Here is a 25239-nt window from a genome sequence, read left to right as displayed (position 1 = left end):
TCTGTGTGGAGTTTGCATGTTCTCCCCGTGTCCGGGTGCTCCGGTTTCCCCCACAGTCCAAAGACATGCAGGTTAGGTTAACTGGTGACTCTAAATTGAGCGTAGGTGTGAATGTGAGTGTGAATGGTTGTCTGTGTCTATGTGTCAGCCCTGTGATGACCTGGTGACTTGTCCAGGGTGTACCCCGCCTTTCGCCCGTAGTCAGCTGGGATAGGCTCCAGCTTGCCTGTGACCGTGTAGAACAGGACAAAGCGGCTAGAGATAATGAGATGAGATGAGATAGCTCTGGACTGGACCGGAGGGATAAATCAGGACAGACATAGAAATGCTTTTATATTCCCTCAAACTAGATGAGTTTCTGTTCTGGAATGTAGCAACAGGATGGCAGACACAGGTACCATGGAAACAAGAAGACAGACAGAGAGAGAGAGAGAGAGAGAGAGAGGTTGGCTGTGCCCCATTCCTTGTGAACATTTATGATCAATTTAAGCTGTACTTGTCTAGCCTGAGGAAATAGAGGTCAAAAGGTAGAAATGCTGTTTCTGTTGTGTGTAAGTAATCCAACATTACATCAGTCACTTGCTACGTTCAGCACCATGATGCAATCAATGCCAGATTTAATGTGAAATTAAAATTGTCCCTTACTGTTACACACCACTAGGACATACTGTCTAGGAAAAACAAAACATTTTTCTTGTTTTAATCTTTTACTTCATCACTTCTGGGAAAATAATTCAGTCTTTTTGAATGATTCATTCTGTACTAGTTTTGCAGTCATCCAATCAGATTCTCTCTAGAATGTATTATATCCAGCCCCAGGGGTTTCTTGCTCTACAGTAGCAACTCATGAGCAAAAAAGTGACCACAAAATAGGTTCTTGTTTGTTCTCCTTTCCAGCCATACCTTGGTTTATTCAAGGAATTTATTCATTTCAAACAGGGTGGAATTTGTTCAAGTTCATGGTTATATGATGGGGATTTTTCAGAGTCTTTAACGCCAAGAATATCTTGTCACCTAATTGAGAATGTGATTCCATCTGTATGCACTGCCCTTCTTGGTCAGTAAGGTTATGTAACATCATTTTATCAAGTTTCATCAATATTTAACTCAGCCTTACCCTTTCACTATAAGCTCCCACTACTATGTGTTAAATGCCTCCTGTAGATGATCCTGTAGCTCTCCGTCACTGTCGCATACGGTCAGCTTCAGCTCAAACATACAGCAACTCGGTCATTGTGCTTGGTGATGTTCACGGGCTTGGATGAATCCACAGTTGATAAAGGCTTTTCACTGTGCTCCATATTTAGCTACTTGGATGAAAACTTTATCCATCCATCATCCGTAGCCACTTATTCTGTGCAGGGTCGCAGGCAAGCTGGAGCCTATCCCAGCTGACTACGGGCGAAAGGCGGGGTACACCCTGGACAAGTCACCAGGCCATCACAGGGCTGACACATAGACACAGACAACCATTCACACCTACGGTCAATTTAGAGTCACCAGTTAACCTAACCTGCATGTCTTTGGACTGTGGGGGAAACTGGAGCACCCGGAGGAAACCCACGCGGACACGGGGAGAACATGCAAACTCCACACAGAAAGGCCCTCACCAGCTGCTGGGCTCGAACCCAGGACCTTCTTGCTGTGAAGCGACAGCGCTAACCACTACACCACCGTGCCATCCCTGCTCTTTACTTTAATTTAATTTAATTCCAAAAATATCATAATAATCTGCCTTAAGTCATTTGTTGACAGCAAGTAATCTGATGTGGATGTCTTTCTCTTCTTGGAAATTGGGGTGGAGGAGGCTTAGCCCTATTAGTCTTTGATACCATCTGCCTCTGCTGAGTGCGCATTATCATTTATTATTCATTTGTACTAATGAATTTGCACTAATGCATTACAATGCTGTAATTTACACAGCCCTTCATGAAAGTTACTTCAAACAACATTGTTCTTTTAAACAATTAATAATGTGATGACTGACATATAGCTATACCCTTGAATGAACAAAAACAAAAAGTAAATGCAATTGAGTGTGAACATCGGCCTCCATGTGATGCTTGCCATTAAGGAGTATTAAATGTGCACGTCTATTAAAGCACTGTTGGCTTACTTTGTCTCAGCTGGTCAGACCGCAGGTCATCATTACTAGCTGCTTTATGGGGTGCTGCTAGATTGATGGTGACACATTAAGAAACTTCCTTCTTTCTCGATGCACAAAACAAGGCTTACAAACAAGCACTCACTGCTGATACATGCAGTCTGTGTTTTTCGATTACATTTATCTGGTTCTCTGCCTTAAAACAAAGGGATCGTTCATAAACAGGGTGGGGCTTCTCAATCTCTCTCTCAGATTTGGCATGAATTTCAAATTAGACGACTCTCTGGCCAGAGTGCACATGATCATGTCAACTATGATCAATATTTCACCCTCATGCCTCCTCCTCCTCCTCTTTGATTGTCTCACTCCATCTTCTACCCCCGTCCCTCTCTGATGGGCCACGTTATAGACCAATCCTCAGAGAACATGACTGTTGTCTAGGTTACGGGCCCCACCCTGTCTAATGCAGGGGCGCATGCATGGGGCAACTACATCTGGACATCTCTATATTCTTGTTTCATGTGACACTGTAGGCACATAGAAAATTAAAAAAAAAAAATTTAAAAGTTGAAAATTCAATTTTGATGCAATTTGATCTCTGATCTTTGTTTTGCTAGGGCACTTTATTGCCATGGAAACAGATGAGCTTCATGGGTATTTCCCATCTGTGTTGCTATTTGCCTTCCAGAAGACACTTCAGGAAGGCGTCATGGTAAGATGGTCAAGACAGAACCACCAGTAAACAAGCACGGACACAAGCGCCAGGTCTTTCATGTGGAGTGTGGATCACATGACCATACCCCCACCCACTGTGCCTGCTGTTCTGACTATGAATATGTAGTGTTCTGTTACTGGTTCAGTGACCAACGTCATCTATTTCTGAAAGTGGTGTTGTATTAGTGAAGCTTGTTGAGTTGCCTTTTCTCACTCATCTGTCGTCACAAGAACAAAACGAAGTGAGGAAAACAAAGGGCGTGGCTAAGTGTGCTCTATTTGCAAAGATAATGCAACACATAAATTGTACAATATAGAATGACAGAGATATGTAAATGATCAGCTGCACAAGCAGAGCAGAAACCTTCCAGATAGTTCCCAGAAGAGGCTGGACGCTTGTTTTCACTGCTTTCTGAAAGGCATCACTTCCCACCAACTCACACTTCATGTAGTGCTTTGCTGGTTGTCAGCGAAACAAGAAGTCTTAAGCGCGATACAGAAAACCACCTTACACAGTATAATGCTTTCACAGTGGGTACTGACCAAAAAACGGGCCACATGCATGGCAACAACTTCAAGAGCTGCATGATTCCTTTCATGCCCTTTGGATAAACTGTATTATTGTTGCAAAGCTCTGAGCCAGAAGCTCACCTACAGTTTCAAACAGCACAAGAACAAACTCCCATATGACAGAGTCAATACAACAGAGCTATGCTTGCTGGAAGTGGCCAAGCCATACGACTATACCTAGTACAGACAAAAGCTCACGAGTGAAGTATAATAATGAATAAACTCAATTACTACCAAACCATATCCTGATTAGTTTAATTAAATGTGTCACTACTTAATTCAAATCTGGGCCTGTATCTAAAAAGCCAATGATAGAAGTATTAATACTGTACATTCGAAGATGTGACTTCCATTTACTGCACTCGAAGTTTCATCTAGGCTGAATAAGTCCTAGTAACACAAATTAAATCAAGCCAGTCTGTGGCCTAGTAATTCTGCAGCATCGATCGATACCTTTCTCTCCAATGACAATTGACTCATGCTATCACTGCATCCCGCCCATTTCCAATTTCTCCATTTTCCCAAACTTGAAAGGATTTTTTTTTTTTTCAGTAAATCCATCACACTAGTGAGAAGGCTTGGTCTCCGATGCTCAGTTTAAAAGCAGAATCATGGGTTTCTGGCTTGTACAATTGAAACTTGATAAACGTTTAGGAAGAAATACAGAGCCAGAGTATCGTTTCAATTAGTTAAGCCACAAGCTGTGAGGATGCTGAGGATAAAACTGCACATTTAGTGTCTGGTATATGAAATTAGGTAGGTATTAACCCTTAAAGTCAGAGCAGTCATTTACCTTAAAGTGCCATTCCACCATTGGATGTATTCTTTGGCATAAAATACAATATATTTTATGACAACATGACTAGACAGAGAAATCTTTTAGCTTCAAAATGATATATCAAACATAATTTTTTGACAACGACAAGTATATTAATTTTGCGACCAACGTCACCTACCCTTTCAATTTCCGCGCGGTAGTGAAACGTGATGTCATCGGCAGGTTCCCCTTCTTGTGTACCACGTCACGTGTGACGTGGCACAGATTATCAGCAATGGCGGATAGAACGCGATTGTCAGCTTCGGAAAAGAAGCGAAGGAAAATAGAGCAAGTGATGCCCAAAGGAGACGGTCGAAAGTGAATATCGGCACAGCAATTGACAAGTGGAAATCGCGTTCTATCCGCCATTGCTGATAATCTGTGCCACGTCACACGTGACGTGGTACACAAGAAGGGGAACCTGCCGATGACATCACGTTTCACTACCGCGCAGAAATTAAAAGGGTAGGTGACTTTGGTCGCAAAATTAATATACTTGTCGTTGTCAAAAAGTTATGTTTGATATATCATTTTGAAGCTAAAAGATTTCTCTGTCTAGTCATGTTGTCATAAAATATATTGTATTTTATGCCAAAAAAATACATCCAATGGTGGAATGGCACTTTAAAGGAGAACTGAAGGTAAATTCTTTTATTATCAAAATTCTATTTATCTCATTTTATTAAATATACATAGGAATGCATTTTTGATAGTCACTGCTAAAGCAAGTTATGAGTGTCTGAAATATGCTCTGTAATATATCAGTCCATATGTCAAAGCAATGGGCGTAAACGAGATTCGTTGAGACCTGTGCGAGACATCATAGGTCGGAAGTAAAACATACAGCGGAAATCAGTGACCAACATCTGCCAACATTGTCAAAAGACGTACATGTCCTCTTTCGAATGCTGATGTAATCAAGCCAGAAGTTTTGTTTGTTTGTTTGTTTGTTTGTTTGTTTGTACGTTTTACTTCCGTCCTATGATGTCTCGCACAGGTCTCAACGAATCTCGTTTACGCCCATTGCTTTGACATATGGACTGATATATTACAGAGCATATTTCAGACACTCAAGTAATCAAGCCAGAAGTTTTGTTTGTTTTGATAGCAATCAAGAAAGTTTGAAAAAAGTCGTCAGTAATCATCATTTAAACTCGTTTTTGTGCAATATTTCGTTTGGAAAACAGTTTTCAAAATGGCGGCACTGACACCTGGCTGACACTTCACGTTTCGAAGTCTCGCACAAGTCTCGTGAAGATCGCGTGGATAAGCGACGCCTGCCGTGGACCAAACGAACTAAATTCAACATGGCTAAAAACCGAATAGGCAGATAAGTATAATATTTAATTGCAATTAGTTGCCAATACGAGTCACGATATAAGATTACCGAAACCGAAAACGTAATTGAATAACCATGTTAAGAAATAAAGCAAGTTCAAAAATGACTTCAGTTCTCCTTTAAATCATAATATTGAGTAAATATTACGAATCATTTCATAGCTGCAGTAAACTAGTCTAAACCCACATGATGAGTCCTGGCAGCGTGTGAGGCTGAAACTCTTATACTTGTTTTATACATTTTCAGCAGACTTGCACATACTTCAATCTGTGCTCTGAATTGCTATTTTTCTCAGGCATTACTCCAGCCAGAGATCAAGGCTCTGTGGATTTTTCTGGTCTTCATCAGAACAAGAAGTTCTTCGTCAGCAACATGTTCATCAGCCTTTAAACCTGCTGCTGAGTGTGATATGCTAAAGTGCTAAGCAACCCCCTGGGAACACGATGCTGTAAGAGATGATGGATGGCAAGAAAATCATCTATACTTTGCTCCTTATTTATGTATGTCTTCAAGATCTTTCTCTTTTTAAAGATTTTTTGGGGCTTTTTTCACCTTTATTGGATAGGACAGTGTAGAGACAGGGAGGGATCAGGACATGACCTCAGGTTAGAATTGAACCCAGGTCCCTGGATTTATGATATGGCGCCTTATCCACCCGAGCCACAACGCCCCCCGAGACCTTTCTCTTAAGCATTCTGCAGCTGGTCTGAAAGTGCACATCCATTTACAAGTGAAAGATTTGAAAGAAATTATGAAAGCAAAGCTAACACTGTGACTAGTAAAAAAAAAAAAATGCTGTTACATCACCATCAAAAAATTGCATCACGTATGCGTAATGTTGCTAGCCATCTTTGCATTGGGCGTACAACTTAAATCAATGCACAAATATGAAGTATGGACTCTTGATCAATTCCTAGCCACTAGATTTAGCCATAGTAATGTTTTGACATGCCTTTAGATGGCTATTCCTAATTTCTTTCCTAGTATTCTGCTGCGTTGGATTGATACACTTTCAACAGGCATCCCATGCAATGTGAATGACATTTACATCACAAACTGTAAAATTAGATGTGCGTGAATTAAAACAAAATGTAAGAAAATGACTCTCACTTGAGTTACGACACATGAGGTCAGGGTTGGAATCAACATCATTCCACAATACTAAACATAAGAAACATCCATCCATTATCTCTAGCCGCTTTATCCTGTTCTACAGGGTTGCAGGCAAGCTGGAGCCTATCCCAGCTGACTACGGGCAAGAGGCGGGGTACACCCTGGACAAGTCGCCAGGACATCACAGGGCCGACACATAGACACGGACAACCGGAGCACCTGGAGGAAACCCACACAGACACCGCTGGGCTGGAACCCAGGACAACCTTCTTGCTGTGAGGCAACCGTGCTAACCACTATACCACCGTGCCACCCATAAGAAACATAATTCACTAATCTTCAGTAAGCACTTTATTCTGGTCGAGGTTTGCAGTGGATCTTGAGCTAATCCCAGCAACACTGGGTGTGAAGCAGGAAGGAATACACCCTGGATGTGATGTCAGTCCATTGCAGCACACAATACACACATACATTCTCACCTAGAGGCAATTTTATATAGCCAATCCACTTACAGGCGTGTTTTTTGAGAGGTCAAAGAAAACCGAAGAACATGGAGGAAACTCACTCACAGGTATGCGGAGAACATGTGAATCTTTCTACAGACAGTAACCCAAACTCAGAATGGACCTGGGGACGCTGAAGCTGTTAGAAGGCAACACGACCTGCTGAGCTAATGTACTGCTGCACATAAACATAATTAATTCTATTGTATAGAATCTACTGGACATTTATCAGTGCTTATGTACCTTATTCGACATGTAAACACTGACTTGTTAAGGAGATGATGTGAGCCTTTATTCTAGGATCAAATAAACCCCGTATGCTCTCAATGGGCCACTCATAAGCTGAACTGTGTAAATAACCCCATTAAAAACTAACAGACCTGTGTACTTGTGCTTAACCATGTCCTTTCTTCCCTCATTAGTGCAACACACAGAGAAACACTACTCCACCCTGCTCTTCTGCACTGATTAAACCCTAGTCTCCTTGCCCCCAAGCCTGTGGAGGGTTCAGTGGGGGAGGGCATATCAATAATTCAAACAGCAATCCCTCTTTGCCCTCTGCATCAAGAAAGCGAGTCAGGATAAACTAGGGTGTGCGCATTCAGCTTAAAGCCATTGTTTCTGCACTGCGGCCGTGACAGTCGCCGTACACTAAAACATTTTTACAAACTGGAAACTACCAAGTCCTGTAAGCCTTGCATCAGAGGTCTAATGTACATATTTTTTTTACATTTTAACAGACTGTGCTGTATCTGGGCAAACAAATCCAAATCATTTTTCTCGCAGGACTTAAAGAAAATGATGGCGATATTGAGCAAATTCTATAAATAACAGCTCCTGTTTATCTGTTTTTTTTTTCCCCTCTTGTATTATTAGCTGAAAATGTCTTGTTAATCTGATGGCTTCAGAACAGTGGGTAATGTGAAACAATGCTATTATTGAATTTATGCACCTATGTATAAGTAACACATCAGACGTTTTTATATTGTGCAAGTACGAAACGGTATTGTTTATAAGAGCATTGCTAATAATATTTCAGTTCACAGTTAAGACCATGTGATGAGTCACCAGGACCGTAACCAATCCAATAAGCTTAACTGTAGTTCGATTGGTTCGTGACAGCCTCTGGATGAGGTATTGCTGATGAGATCATACACAGAAACAAAGCTCATACATGGAAACATCAAATATTTCCTAATATTCAGCAGCAATTACCTATGAATTCGGAGTCTTTAATTATTAATGCACAGGTGCAGGAGACAATAAAAGTATTCTTTCACTAAGCCGTGATAATAAAAAAAAAAATACCAACACCTCAGTGCATACAACACTCAGAGAATCACACAAAATGTCGTATTTATTTGTGACTTTTAGGACAGACGTGATACGTACGATTACAAACACAAAGAGACCTGGACCCGCCCCATATTCAGCACTGATCACCACCATGAGGAACAAAGGTGCTTCACGGCATTCCATTATACAAGAGCGTGAGAGTCTGTTAGAGAAACCGTTTAATGTATCAGCATTTTAATGGAAATGTTCAATACAGAAAAGCAGTGCTATATACTGTATATTAATCTAAGCAGAGATTGGGAGGACCACTCTGGAGGATATGTAGCAATAAACACAGGGAAGAACAACATGATCAGCACTTCTTTTGGACACACACACACACACACACACACACATTTCATCTATTGTTACTGCATCTTTATTCCCAAAACAGTATCCTCATTAAGGCAAGCGCCCTGGAAATAATAACATCTGGGCATCAAGCCACACACCCACACAAACTCACACACACACACACACACAGAGCATGGCACCTGCCTACTAGTCAGCCTCATGGGACAGCATCAGGCAGTGCGCTGCCCAAAAAATGAATCTCTCAGCAGAACACAAACGCCACCGCTTCCCCGGGTTCCCTCAGACCTGCTGCTCTAATACTGTCGTAAATTCACTTTTAAACACCAAGCCACTCAATCAAATATGACTGAACCATTTCTAAAAGATTCCTGAGGACATAACAGGTGTTGATCAACTGCACGAAAAGTGATTCATCGGTTCATTAAAGGAAAACACGACTCAACATCGCTCTATATCTCAGGTACTTAGAGAAGGGCAGACATCATCTCCAGAAACCGATCCCTCCCAAGTGGAGCTGGTGTTTACCTTTTTGGGTTTCCGCCTTCTTCCTCCGAGCCCATTTAGTCTGTCTGTAGCCTCCATCCTCAGATGGGTTTGGGTGTCTTCATTCATCCCCCAAAACTCTACTTGTTGTTATTTTGACTTTTTAAGTCACTAAGTGGTTGATCCGCTCCTCCATCCAACAGAGCTCCTTCCACCACCGCCACGCTATTCGTCTCTACTGACACAGGCACTGAGTGGAGTGCAAAGCACTGGAAAAAGGAGGAGTGGCTCAAGGATGCAGAGAGAGAGAGAGAGAGAGAGAAGGGACGAGGGGGAGCAGCAAAAGGGAAGAGCACAATGGTGTTGCCATGGCAGCAGCTGCCACCAATGTTTATCTGGAAGTGAAAGCGAAGTATCTCAACAAACCAGCTCATGGCACGTATGCGCTTGTGCATATGCAGTGTATGAAAAAAAATTTTCTTCATTTTTTTTTCAGCCAATAATATACAACCCCAGCTCCAATAAAGTTGGGACACTGTGTAAAACATGAATAAAAACAGAATGTGAAGATTTGCAACTTATGGAAACACTATCTTTCATTGAAAATAGTACAAAGACAATATGTCAAATGTTGAAACTGAGAAATTTTATTGTTTTTTGAAAAATATATGCTCATTTTTAATTCGATGTCACCAACACGTTTCAGAAAAGTTGGGACGGGGCAACAAAAAACTGAAAAAGTTGTGTAATGCTTAAAAAAAACCTAATCTGGTTAATTGGCAACAGGTCAGTAACATGATTGGGTATAAAAAGAGCATCCCAGAGAGGCTGAGTCTCTCAGAAGTAAAGATGGGGAGAGGTTCACCGCTCTGTGAAAGACTGGGCAAACAGTGCAACAGTTTAGGAATAACGTTCCTCGATGTAAAACTGCAAAGAAGTCGGGGATCACATCATCGATGGTACATAATATCATTAAAGGATTCAGAGAATCTGGAGAAATCTCTGTATGCAAGAGACAAGGCTGAAAACTGACATTGGATGCCTGTGATCTTCAGGCCTTCAGGCAACACTGCATTAAAGCAGACACGTGTCTGTAATGGACATCACTGTATGGGCTCAGGGACACTTCACAAAACCATCGTCTGTGAAAACAGTTCATTACTGCATCCACAAATGCAAGTTAAAACCATTTATTCTATCCACATTCACTGGATATGAGTAATTGTGCGCTCTGATTGGCTACTCTACTACTAGGCCATCAGCTCATATACTGTGAGTAGAGAAAAACAAAATGGCAGAGCGTGTTGCTGAACCAACCAAGGACGAAATAAAAACTCTACTCGAAAATAAAAACCCTAAAAATGATCAAGTATTTAAAAGAGAAACAGAAATAGCTAAAAGAATATAGTTTTGTTTGTTTCTCCCTCCCAATATCTCCTGTTTCACACTCCAGCCCAGTCAGTGGCAGTAATGCACCTTTAAATTGGTTTGCCAACCACCAAAAAACCCTAAAGAAGAAGAAGAATTAAAAAAAAATACAAAGAAACAAAATATGGAATAAAAGTATTTGATGGTAAGAATATATCTGTGGCAGCGGGGGCGTGGTCAAGCGCCGGTCTGTGACAGGAGGGCGGAGCCAGGGAAGGTGAGTGGCAGAATCACTACACCTGACGGTAATTAACCTGTGTTTGTGTGTCTTCCCAGCAACCGTGCCCTATTTAAGGAGGCAGAGGGAGAGCAGAGGAGAGCTCTTCCCAGGACGAGAACACAGCGTGTGTGTGTGTATTAACCCAATAGAACTATTGTTATACTGAAAAGTCTGGCAATAAAGCCTGTTATTACCTGAAGCTTTGTCCTGCCGTCCTCTGTGCTCCACCCACACCTAAGACAGCTCTACAATATCTTTTTTTATTTTTCAAGAATTATTATTATAGCATTTTTCACAAATCGTTACTGTCATTTCGCTGGTTTGTTTACATTCTAAGTGGAAATTATTTTGTCGTACGTTTCGTATAAAGTTTTTATTTATTGAATTTGCAAAAAATTAAAATAAAAATGCTCTGTTTCTCAAAATCCAGTGAATGTGGATAGAATAAAACAGTTATTCCACTCAATCTCGTCGTACATGGCTTAGAGCCAACTCGGTGTTATGCGCCTCGTCAGCTATCAGCTCATGTACGACTCAATTTTGTGGAATAACTGTTAAATATAAACAATATCCAGAAACACTGCCACCTTCTCTGGGCCCGAGCTCTTTTATGATGGACTGAGGTGAAGTGGAACATTGTCCCAAGGTCTGATGCACCAAAAGTAGAAATTCTTTTTAGAAATCATGGACACCACGCCCTCCAGGCTAAAGAGGAGAGGGACCATCCGGCTTGTTATCAGCGCACAGTTCAAAAGCCAGCATCTGTCATGGTATGAGGGTGCATTAGTGCACATGACATGGGTAGCTTTATCTGGGAAGGCATCATTAATGCTGAATGATACATACACGTTTCAGAGCAATATGCTACCATCCAGACAAAATCTTTTTCAGGGAAGGCCTTCTTTCTTTCAGCAAGACAGTGCCAATCCGCTTTCTGCACATATTAAAACTGCATGGCTCCGTAGTAAAAGAGTCAGAGTGCTAAACTGGCCTGCTGCAGTCCAGACCTGTTTCCCTTTAAAATATTTGGCACATTATGAAGCACAAAATATGACAAAGGAGCCCCCGAACTGTTGAGTACCTGAAATTGTATATCAGGCAAGAATGGAACAACGTTTCTCTTTCAAAACTACAGTAGCTGGTCTCCTCAGTTCCCAAACATTTTTTTAAAGACATTTTTATTGAGATTTTCATATTGACTTTAAACATGAACTTTTTAACAAATAAAATGAATACATTATCCCCCCCCCCCATCTGGCAAAAAAGAAAAGAGGAAAAAAGGGAAAAAAGGATCACAGCAGTGCATAAATTACAGAAAATTTAAAATTAATCACATTTCAAAATCATGAGTTTCCAAAAAGTCTATGTAAGGCCTCCACAAGTGAGCAATGTGGTGTTCCAACACACAGATAAATGATTTCATTATTTTGAGAGATTTTGAATGTAAGCAGACTTCTATTTTGGCAATGATCTGTGGTGGTCTCTTATTAGGGCCCGAGCCCTATAGGGCGAAGGCCCTATTGTTCTTGTAAGAGTTCACTATTATTAGGGCCCGAGCCCTATAGGGCGAAGGCCCTATTGTTCTTGTAAGAGTTCACTATTATTATTATTCTTCCGTCTTCTTCTTTATTTTTCTCCGCTGTTGGGCCATTTTCGGGGCACTTGCCATGGGCGAAAACGCACGAAATTTGGCACCACTTCCGAGAATTGCCACCGCTACTCAGACCCAAAAGCCCAAACTTGGCCGGGGCTCAGGGCCTCTATAGCGCCCCCTAAGTCGTTGTGATTTTGGTCTCCCGCATTAAGGTGCCTGGTTGCCATGTAGTTTGTAGTAGTGGCATGCCATTTGGTACGGATATGTATCTCAGTAGGCCGGACAAAAATGTAATGCCAATGCATTAGCCACGCCCAACAGGAAGTGAGGTAATTTCACTTTTGTGCGAAATGCATGGCCACGAAGACGGCGCAACTCCTCCTAGACCGTTCATAGGAATGTCACCAAAATTGATACACATCATCTACAGACATGGCTGACAAAAGTTACTAAATACGTTTCACGTAGCATACACCGTTCAGAAGTTATACGTCAATCAATTTTCGATGCAAAATTTTACATGCTTAAAAATTCATAACTAATCTTCTAGTTGCTCAAGACTGCTCATACTTCACAGGCACATCAATCATTGGACTTCTGACATGTTAACCAATTTCTGTGATATTTCGCCACTGGGGGCGCTATTTTTGGGAAAAAAATCCAATCTTTCCTCAAATTTGGTCAAACTTCACGGCCACCCTCTTACTACCTCCCATGTCATGTATACCACATTTTGGGAATTTTCGTCCATGGGGGGCGCTGTTTTTGGCCGACGCAATTGCTCCAAAACGGGTTTTTGGTAAATTATTCCATAATGCTTTCCCTTCACACCACTACCTTGTGATAGTACGTTGCTGTTGTAGACACTTATTTTTCCAACTCATAATCGCTCATGTACAGCATAGCGCCACCTACTGACATGGGAAAAACCAAAAAATTTATTCTTCAAAAATCTATATCTCATCTTCTATTTACTCAATTGTCATCAAACTTCATACACAAACTCTTCATAGCTCCCCTGACATATACGCCAAATTTTGTGCACTTTCGCCCCTGGGGGTGCTGGTTATGGCAAAAATGATATTGCAGCTTCTGATTTGTCAAACTTGGCAAGCAAACTCTTTACAAGACCCTTTTTGGGGCGCTTGCCATGGTCGACAATGCACGAAATTTGGCTCCTTTTTCTTAGACTGCCACCGCTACTGAGAACCAGAAGCCCAGATCCAATCGGGCCTCAGGGCCTCTTTAGCGCCCCCTAAGTCGTTGTGATTTTGGCCTCCCGCATTAAGGTGCCTGGTTGCCATGTTGTTTGTAGTAGTGGCATGCCATTTGGTACGCATATGTATCTCACTAAGCCGGACAAAAATGTAATGCCAATGCATTAGCCACGCCCAACAGGAAGTGAGGTAATTTCACTTTTGTGCGAAATGCATGGCCACGAATACGGCGCAACTCCTCCTAGGCCGTTCATAGGAATGTCACCAAAATTGATAGACATCATCTACAGACATGGCTGACAAAAGTTCCTAAATATGTTTCACGTAGGATAAGCCGTTCAGATGTTATACGTCAATCAATTTTCAATGCAAAATTTTACATGCTTAAAAATTCATAACAAATCTTCTAATTGCTCAAAACTGCTCATACTTCACAAGCAAATCACTCATTGGGCTTCTGACATGCTACCCAAATTCTGTGATATTTCGCCACTGGGGGCGCTATTTTTGGGCAAAAAATCCAATCTTTCCTCAAATTTGGTCAAACTTCACGGCCACCCTCTTACTACCTCCCATGTCAAGTATACCCCATTTTGGGAATTTTCGTCCATGGGGGGCGCTGTTTTTGGCCGACGCAATTGCTCCAAAACGGGTTTTTGGTAAATAATTCCTTAATGCTTTTCCTTCACACCACTACCTTGTGATAGTATGTTGCTGTTGTAGACACTTATTTTTCCAACTCATAATCGCTCATGTACAGCATAGCGCCACCTTCTGACATGGGAAAAACCAAAACATTTTTTCTTCAAAAATCAATATCTCATCTTCTATTTACTCAATCTTGATCAAACTTGATATGCACACTCTTAACAGGTCACCTGACATATCTCCCAAATTTTGTAAACTTTTGCCACTGGGGGCGCTGTTTTCAGGCAACATTTTATATCTCGGCTTCTGATTGGTCAAAGTTGATCAAACTTGACACAACAACTCTTCATAGGTCCCTTGACATGTATACCAAATTTGGTGAACTTTCACCACTGGGGGCGCTCATTGCGCTGTATCAGTTTCGGGAGAGGTGTTTACAATCATGAGGCACCAGGAGTATGTTGTTTTGGTTGCCTTAAACACACATGACTTGTGGGGAATGGGTAGGCAGTCGGGAGCAAGTGTTGTAGCGTTACATACAGACCAATAGATGTCTAACAGAAGACAATCCTATGTAGCTATAGCTTGGTGACTGAGGAGGTAAATACATTAATTTGGTTGGGGAGCCATGGCATAAAATTTTCTGTCCATGACAACATCTCAGCGCACCGTGTACTCTGTGTCCGATTCTGTGCTTTGTCGCCATTGTGGGAGTAATGTCTCTTGCCGAAGAAGCTGTGGAAGGTATTTCGCGGGGACGCATGCCCCCGCCACCCTTGGCCACTGGCGCGAGGGCCCGTCGAGGCCGCTTGCGGCTTTAATTATTCTTCTTCTTTATTTTTCTCCGCTGTTGGGCCATTTTCGGGGCACTTGCCATGGGCGAAAACGCGCGAAATTTGGCGCCACTTCCGAGAATTGCCACCGCTACTCAGAACCAAAAGCCCACACTTGGCCGGGGCTCAGGGCCTCTATAGCGCCCCCTAAGTCGTTGTGATTTTGGCCTCCCGCATTAAGGTGCCTGGTTGCCATATAGTTTGTACTAGTGGCATGCCATTTGGTATGCATATGTATCTCACTAAGCCGGACAAAAATGTAATGCCAATGCATTAGCCACGCCCAACAGGAAGTGAGGTAATTTCACTTTTGTGTGAAATGCATGGCCACGAAGACGGCGCAACTCCTCCTAGACCGTTCATAGGAATGTCACCAAAATTGATACACATCATCTAGAGACATGGCTGACAAAAGTTACTAAATACGTTTCACGTAGGATAAACCGTTCAGAAGTTATACGTCAATCAATTTTCACTTCAAAATTTTACATGCTAAAAAATTCATAACAAATCTTCTCATTGCTCAACACTGCTCATACTTCACACGCTAATCATTCATTGGGCTTCTGACATGTTACCCAATTTCTGTGATATTTCGCCACTGGGGGCGCTATTTTTGGGCAAAAAATCCAATCTTTCCTCAAATTTGGTCAAACTTCACGGCCACCCTCTTACTACCTCCCATGTCATGTATACCACATTTTGGGAATTTTCGTCCATGGGGGGCGTTGTTTTTGGCCGACGCAATTTCTCCAAAACGGGTTTTTGGTAAATTATTCCATAATGCTTTTCCTTTACACCACTACCTTGTGATAGTGCGTTGCTGTTGTGGACACTTATTTTTCCATCTCATAATCACTCATGTACAGCATAGCGCCACCTACTGACATGGGAAAAACCAAAAAATTTATTCTTCAAAAATCTATATCTCATCTTCTGTTTACTCAATTGTCATCAAACTTCATACGCAAACTCTTCATAGCTCACCTGACATGTACGCCAAATTTTGTGCACTTTCGCCCCTGGGGGTGCGGGTTATGGCAGAAATTATATTGCAGCTTCTGATTTGTCAAACCTGGCAAGCAAACTCTTTACAAGACCCTTTTTGGGGCGCTTGCCATGGTCGACATCGCACGAAATTTGGCTCCTTTTTCTTAGACTCCCACCGCTACTGAGAACCAGAAGCCCAGATCCAGGCGGGCCTCAGGGCCTCTATAGCGCCCCCTAACTCATTGTGATTTTGGCCTCCCGCATTAAGGTGCCTGGTTGCCATGTAGTTTGTAGTAGTGGCATGCCATTTGGTACGCATATGTATCTCACTAAGCCGGACAAAAATGTATTGCCAATGCATTAGCCACGCCCAACAGGAAGTAAGGTAATTTCACTTTTGTGCGAAATGCATGGCCACGAAAACGGCGCAACTCCTCCTAGACCGTTCATAGGAATGTCACCAAAATTGATACACATCATCTACAGACATGGCTGACAAAAGTTCCTAAATAAGTTTCACGTAGAATAAACCGTTCAGAAGTTATACGTCAATCAATTTTCAATGCAAAATTTTACATGCTTAAAAATTCATAACATATCTTCAAATTGCTCAAAACTGCTCATACTTCACACGCAAATCACTCATTGGGCATCTGACATGTTACCCAATTTCTGTGATATTTCGCCACTGGGGGCGCTATTTTTGGGCAAAAAATCCAACCTTTCCTCAAATTTGGTCAAACTTCACGGCCACCCTCTTACTACCTCCCATGTCATGTATACCACATTTTGGGAATTTTCGTCCATGGGGGGCACTGTTTTTGGCCAACGCAATTGCTCCAAAACAGGTTTTTGGTAAATAATTCCATAATGCTTCTCCTTCACACCACTACCTTGTGATAGTACGTTGCTGTTGTAGACACTTATTTTTCCAACTCATAATCGCTCATGTGCAGCATAGCGCCACCTACTGACATGGGAGAAACCAAAAAATGTATTCTTCAAAAATCAATATCTCATCTTCTATTTTCTCAATCTTGATCAAACTTGATACGCACACTCTTAACAGGCCACGTGACATATCTGCCAAATTTTGTGAACTTTTGCCACTGGGGGCGCTGTTTTCAGGCAACAATTTATATCTCGGCTTCTGATTGGTCAAACTTGATCAAACTTTACAAAACAACTCTTCATAGGTCCCTTGACATGTATACCAAATTTGGTGAACTTTCACCACTGGGGGCGCTCATTGCGCTGTAGCAGTTGCAGGAGAGGTGTTTACAATCATGAGGCACCAGGAGTATGTTGTTTTGGTTGCCTTAAACACACGTCTTGTGGACCACTGGGGGCGCTCATTGCACTGTAGCAGTTGAAGGAGAGGTGTTTACAATCATGAGGCACCAGGAGTATGTTGTTTTGGTTGCCTTAAACACACATGACTTGTGGGGAATGGGTAGGCAGTCGGGAGCAAGTGTTGTAGCATAGCACCACCTACTGACATGGGAGAAACCAAAAAATTTATTCTTCAAAAATCAATATCTCATCTTCTATTTTCTCAATCTTGATCAAACTTGATACGCACACTCTTAACAGGTCACCTGACATATGTGCCAAATTTTGTGAACTTTTGCCACTGGGGGCGCTGTTTTCAGGCAACAATTTATATCTCGGCTTCTGATTGGTCAAACTTGATCAAACTTTATAAAACAACTCTTCATAGGTCCCTTGACATGTATACCAAATTTGGTGAACTTTCACCACTGGGGGCGCTCATTGCGCTGTAGCAGTTGCAGGAGAGGTGTTTACAATCATGAGGCACCAGGAGTATGTTGTTTTGGTTGCCTTAAACACACATGTCTTGTGGACCACTGGGGGCGCTCATTGCACTGTAGCAGTTGCAGGAGAGGTGTTTACAATCATGAGGCACCAGGAGTATGTTGTTTTGGTTGCCTTAAACACACATGACTTGTGGGGAATGGGTAGGCAGTCGGGAGCAAGTGTTGTAGCATAGCACCACCTACTGACATGGGAGAAACCAAAAAATTTATTCTTCAAAAATCAATATCTCATCTTCTATTTTCTCAATCTTGATCAAACTTGATACGCACACTCTTAACAGGTCACCTGACATATGTGCCAAATTTTGTGAACTTTTGCCACTGGGGGCGCTGTTTTCAGGCAACAATTTATATCTCGGCTTCTGATTGGTCAAACTTGATCAAACTTTACAAAACAACTCTTCATAGGTCCCTTGACATGTATACCAAATTTGGTGAACTTTCACCACTGGGGGCGCTCATTGCGCTGTTGCAGTTGCAGGGGAGGTGTTTACAATCATGAGGCACCAGGAGTATGTTGTTTTGGTTGCCTTTAACACACATCACTTGTGGGGAATGGGTAGGCAGTCGGGAGCAAGTGTTGTAGCATAGCGCCACCTACTGACATGGGAGAAACCAAAAAATTTATTCTTCAAAAATCAATATCTCATCTTCTATTTTCTCAATCTTGATCAAACTTGATACGCACACTCTTTACAGGTCACCTGACATATGTGCCAAATTTTGTGAACTTTTGCCACTGGGGGCGCTGTTTTCAGGCAACAATTTATATCTCGGCTTCTGATTGGTCAAACTTGATCAAACTTTACAAAACAACTCTTCATAGGTCCCTTGACATGTAAACCAAATTTGGTGAACTTTCACCACTGGGGGCGCTCATTGCGCTGTAGCAGTTGCAGGAGAGGAGTTTACAATCATGAGGCACCAGGAGTATGTTGTTTTGGTTGCCTTAAACACACATGACTTGTGGACCACTGGGGGCGCTCATTGCACTGTAGCAGTTGCAGGAGAGGTGTTTACAATCATGAGGCACCAGGAGTATGTTGTTTTGGTTGCCTTAAACACACATGACTTGTGGGGAATGGGTAGGCAGTCGGGAGCAAGTGTTGTAGCATAGCGCCACCTACTGACATGGGAGAAACCAAAAAATTTATTCTTCAAAAATCAATATCTCATCTTCTATTTTCTCAATCTTGATCAAACTTGATACACACACTCTTAACAGGTCACCTGACATATGTGCCAAATTTTGTGAACTTTTGCCACTGGGGGCGCTGTTTTCAGGCAACAATTTATATCTTGGCTTCTGATTGGTCAAACTTGATCAAACTTTACAAAACAACTCTTCATAGGTCCCTTGACATGTATACCAAATTTGGTGAACTTTCACCACTGGGGGCGCTCATTGCGCTGTAGCAGTTGCAGGAGAGGTGTTTACAATCATGAGGCACCAGGAGTATGTTGTTTTGGTTGCCTTAAACACACATGACTTGTGGACCACTGGGGGCGCTCATTGCACTGTAGCAGTTGCAGGAGAGGTGTTTACAATCATGAGGCACCAGGAGTATGTTGTTTTGGTTGCCTTAAACACACATGACTTGTGGGGAATGGGTAGGCAGTCGGGAGCAAGTGTTGTAGCGTTACATACAGACTAATAGATGTCTAACAGAAGACAATCCTATGTAGCTATAGCTTGGTGACTGATGAGGTAAATACATTAATTTGGTTGGGAAGCCATGGCATAAAATGTTCTGTCCATGACAACATCTCAGCGCACCATGTACTCTGTGTCCAATTCTGTGCTTTGTCACCATTGTGGGAGTAATGTCTCTTGCCAAAGAAGCTGTGGAAGGTATGTCGCGGGGACGCATGCCCCCGCCCCCCTTGGCCGCTGGCGCGAGGGCCCGTCGAGGCCGCTTGCGGCTTTAATTGGTTATTACTGTTCGTATATATATTGGTACTGCGCCACTAGGGCTCTCTCTCTGACTACTGCGCCCAGGCCGGTGGATGGCTCATGTTGTGGCTTATGTCTAAAAAATAAAGTTCAATTAGGGTTTTCGCAAATCTGCCGTTGTGTCCTTCCAGTTGCCTGCTTAAACAGTTCTGAACATAGTTGTGGTTAATACACGGCAAGCAAAGTTCTTTTCTTTCTTTTTTACAATATATGTTAAGGCCAATTTATGCTGATAACCCAGTCCTCGCAGATGGCGTCGCAGAAGGCATCTGCGAAGCCCCCCCCCCTTCGCAGACGCTCTGCGCGCACCTCCCAAAAATTGTGACCACCGCAGACAGCCTCGCAGACAGCGTTGCAGACAAGAGGGCTCTGATTGGTCCACTCTACATCCGCTGTACACGCACTTCCGCTTCCCTACTTTCCCGGTTTGGTTTGTTTTCACGACCGCCATTTTTAAAAACACGAGTGAAGATGGAGCAGCACGAAGAGTGGTTGATCGAGGAAGTGAGGAAGTACGTACATCTATACGACTTCAGTTCTAGTCGTTATAAGTAACCGGAGGATAAACACTCCACTAACCACACCCACCAACTACTCCTAGCGATTTCGTGACTTCGTGCCCCCTTGCGTTGTGGCGGTGAATAACATCGTGCACGCCTATTACTCCCCGCTCAACGATAAATTACAACTGTCTGCGAAAAGCTATCTGCGAAAGCCTTGTCGCAAGAGCATGCAGAGGCCTTTAGTCTCTCCAGAGCTAGACAGGCCATCAATTCCTTTGTCCACATTCCAGTAGAAGGTGTGTCCACACTTTTCCATAACAATACGATTATCCTTCTGGCTTGTAAAAGTCCAAAGTCGATAAGCAGCAACTGTTGTTGGGTCACAACAAAGTCTTCAGGGTATATTCCCAGTATACAGAGTTTGGCTCGCAAAGGAACCTCCCTTCCAACTACAACACCTATACATTCTGTTACACTCTTCCAGAATCGTTGTATCCTTGTACACTCCCATAAACAATGAATTAATGTACCTTTTTCCTCTCTGCACTTCACACAAATATCAGGGACATTAGGGAATATGTGATTTAACATACTAGATGTAAGATACGGTAGGTATGCATCATCGATTTATATTGTAATAACTTATATTTTGTGTTAATAGACTGGGTCTGAGCCTTAGAACTAGCCCTTTCCCAATCAGCTTCATGAATATCCTCCTTTATGTCAATTCTCCATGCCTCCAGCTTTTTGGAAGATGACTCTTTTGAATAAGTTAACATTAACTCATAGAACAATGAGAATTGTCCTCTCCTATTCATGTGGGATACAGTCAGTTCCTCAATCTTAGACAATGGAGGTATAGACAACAGTTGTTTATGTGTGGATAAGATAAAATGTTTCAGCTGCAGGTATTTAAAGAAATGTTTTCTTGGAATATCATATTTCTCACACAGCTGATTATATGACATTAAGTTGCCCTCTGCATATAGATCTGAAATTTTCGCAACACCTTTGTTAAACCACATCTTAAATCCACCATCTGCTCTCCCCGGTATAAAACAATTATTGCCCCATATAGAGGAAAACTGGGATAATGCTGGTGTGTCTCCACCATGTTGGTGTGCGGAGTACCACACTGAGATGGTATTACGAAGAAAGGGGTTCTTTGTCTGTTTAACTAGCCTTTTGACACTTGTTGAATATAAATAAAGCTTGAGAGGAAGCCCTGATGTTGATATCTGCTCTATAGTCACCCATGCTGGAAGAGGAGCTACTGAAAAATAATACATTGCTGACCTTAGCTGGGCAGCCCAGTAATACAATTTTAGATTGGGGAGCTGAAGCCCCCCTCTTTCATACGGTATGGTAAGGCTACATCCACACGACAACGGCAACGAGATTTTATTTAAAAAAATATTGCGTCCACATGGGCAATGGATCAGTAAAATATCAGGTACATAATGGCAACGCAGCTTGCTGAAAACGATGCAATACACATGCCACACCTCTACGTGCGCTGTAAGACGGTCCCATCGGAGACACCAGAACAATAGAAGAAGTAGGACGCATGCGCATAAACCCCTTCTTCTACCCGGCGAAGCACTCTCAGGAACAAACACACAACAACAAGAAGAAGATGGCTGCGACTAGGCGAGGAAATCGTGCCTTCTGTGTGTACAAATTAGTTTTATTAGTGTGCATAGTTTTATATAACTTAATTTTCTTATTGTGTGTGAACATTTTGAAAAGCATTTTTATATAATTTATATAACTTTTTATATTGTGTGTGAACATTTTGAAAAGCAGTCTTATCCAATAAAAAAAGAAATTCAAGAAATGGTTCAGTTACTTGTTTATTTAAAAGAAAAGCTGTAAACAAAAGTGAATGCAATGCAGTGGTTCATACAAAACAGCGAGAGTGCTGCTTGTTCTAGTCAACAGGAAATCTTTTGGTGGAGACGGTGGGGACCTCGACTGGCTATCGTAGCCTGCAGGGAATCGGCCGTCAGACATTCTGTCGCATGTCCCAGACCCGGTGAAATGTAACTGAATTGTCTTGGCCAGGCCTAAGAGTCCCATCTGCATCTCATCATTGCTGAGGAGTGTGCTCCCATCACCCAATCAAGCATCCAGCCAGAGCAGGTCATGATATATTTTTTACCATATTAACATGCCATTGTGCGTCATGCCTGATGTAAAGACTCTCGTCTCTGCGAGCCTACCACACAGATTTAATACTTGTCATTTTTAGGGCATACCTAACAACGTGTTTTCTTCCCCCCCCCCCCCCCCCCCATCTGTCCCTCTGAGTTACATGTTGATCCTGGGATTGAGATGCTGGCCTCTTCTGCCCCTCGGACCTGCTTGATCCATCCTGGTGCCCTGTGTCTGGTCGGAGTTTTATCGCCCCACTCCTGTGAAGGACGGCCCCATGAGGACAGTTGAGGGTTATACCTGTTAAAACTGTTAATATTATAGTCAGGCTGTCTGTTGTTGCCCAAATGAGGATGGGTTCCCTTTTGAGTCTGGTTCCTCTCGAGGTTTCTTCCTCATGTCGTCTGAGGGAGTTTTTCCTTGCCACCGTCGCCACAGGCTTGCTCATTGGGGATAGATTAGGGATAAAATTAGCTCATGTTTTAAGTCGTTCAAATTCTGTAAAGCTGCTTTGCGACAATGTTTATTGTTAAAAGCGCTGTACAAATAAACTTGATTTGATTTGATTTGATTTAGTCATGTGGTTGTGACGTCATTGTAAACAAATCCGTTCTACTCATCCAGATGACTTCGCAACGGTGCCGTTGCCAGATTTTTCCACTCTGGAACCCGTTCTCAAAAAATATCATTTTGGGGCACCCAAAACGTCGGTGCCGTGTGGACGCCAGGCCGAAACGAGAAACAATTTTATCAGATTCACCTGAATCCGTTGCCGTGTGGACAGCCTCTTAGTTGTAGTCTGGCCTTTTTATTATTCCAGATGAACTGATTCAACAAATCATTAATGTTGTGAAAGAAAGTGTCAGGTAAAGGAAGTGGAAGTGACTGAAAAAGATCCAAAAACTTTGGTAAGACTAGCATTTTAATTATGTTTATGCGACCAATCATAGATATTGGCATTTGTGTCCATCGGTTTAGCATCTCCCTCACTCTGTCCACCAAGGGATCATAATTTAAAGAAACTATGTGTTTCACATCAGGACCAATTTTAACCCCTAAATATGTAAAACCTTCTTTTGTGGTTGCAAATGGTGTATTTACAATAGGCTGCAGTCTTTCATTTTCGTTCAGAAACATTAACGCCGATTTGGAATTGTTTATTTTATACCCTGATATATTTCCAAAGGTTTCAATTAAATTCATTAGTTGGGGAATACTATTGTGGCAGCGGGGGTGTGGTCAAGAGTCGGTCTGTGACCGGAGTGTGGAGTCAGGGAAGGTAAGTGGCAGAATCACTGCACCTGATGTCTGTTAACCTGTGTTTGTGTGTCTTCCCCAGTGACCGCGCCCTATAAAAGGAGAGAGAGAGAGCAGAGGAAGGGAGCTCTCTCCCCAACCAGAACGCTTGAGTGTATGTGCGCGTGTGTGACTGGGAGAGTCTCAGTAAAAGCTGAAAAGCTAAATAAGAGTTTTTGAAAACTCAGTTCTGGCCTGCCGTGCTTCTGTGCTCCACCCACCTGCTCAACATACTACAACTATCTTTTAAGTTTGTTAGGAAAAGAATTATGTCATCCGCATACAAAGCTATGTGATGTTCATAACCACCAATAGTTATACCCGTGATACCTTCATGAGCTCTAATGGCCATAGCCAAGGGCTCGATAGCCAACACAAATAGCAAAGGCGATAACAAACACCCTTGTCTGGTTGATCGTTGGAGAGTAAATGGTTTAGAGACATTATTATTGGTCAATACTTCGGCAGTTGGGCTTGTGTACAAGAGCTTTATCCACCTCAAAAAATTTACACCAATTCCAAACCGTGGGAGCACATTAGAAAGGAAGCCCCACTTGATCCTATCAAAGGCCTGGCGCACGTCTAAAGTTCCCAAACATTTACAGAGCATTGTTAAACATAAAGGTGATGCAACACAGTAGGAAACATGCCTCTGTCCCAACTTTTGGGAAACATGTTGCTAACATCAAATTCAAAATGAGCAATCTTTTTCAAAAAACAATAAAATTTCTCAGTTTCAACATTTGATATGTTGTCTTCGTACTATTTTCAGTGAAATGCAGGGTTTCCATGATTTGCAAATTATCGCATTCTGTTTTTAATTTACAGTTTACACAGCATCCCAACTTTTTTGGAATTGGGGTTGTACATCATACTTTGACATCCCTATGTTAAAAAACATTGTGGAAAAAAATGTCAATGTTTTAACTTAAGGTACATTCTTGGAAGCTACCAAGTTACTGGACAACTGTGTCATCGTGAAATGCACATAATCCAAATAATTTCAGTTTGTTGACAGATACCAGCTGGCAAAATGCTCCTGCACATCACCTCAGATGATGATACGGAGACCGATGTGGACATTGCTGATAATTAGTGATAACTCATTGCTCATTATAAATTTATATTTAGTGTATATTTTACATTTGGCAGTAAGGTTGAGGTTATGAAGGTGGACGTCAGTAAGGCATCATTCAATGCATTTGGAATTTAATCTTTAAATGAAATTTTCTGCCATTTCACTTTTGGGGATTAGTAGACTTTAAAAATGC

General features: G+C 42.1%; 1 protein-coding gene across 10 annotated transcripts in view; it reads right to left on the bottom strand.

Moving 5' to 3' along the window:
* Window positions 1-25239, bottom strand: part of ank2b (ankyrin 2b, neuronal) — a 359605-nt gene that overhangs the window by 254472 nt on the left and 79894 nt on the right. For 8 of the 10 annotated variants that reach the window (XM_060933279.1, XM_060933358.1, XM_060933296.1 and 5 more), the window contains exon 1: window positions 9336-9501. The exons of the other annotated variants lie outside the window; for them this stretch is intronic. In XM_060933279.1, the coding sequence (XP_060789262.1) occupies window positions 9336-9422 (87 nt within the window). In that variant the 5' untranslated portion in view covers window positions 9423-9501. Of the gene's footprint in view, window positions 1-9335; window positions 9502-25239 lie in introns of those variants that run through there. 10 annotated transcript variants of the gene reach the window in all.

This window comes from Neoarius graeffei, chromosome 1 (genome assembly GCF_027579695.1).
Source record: "Neoarius graeffei isolate fNeoGra1 chromosome 1, fNeoGra1.pri, whole genome shotgun sequence".
Classification (NCBI taxonomy): Eukaryota; Metazoa; Chordata; class Actinopteri; order Siluriformes; family Ariidae; genus Neoarius; species Neoarius graeffei.
This window is presented reverse-complemented; position numbering and strand designations above follow the sequence as displayed.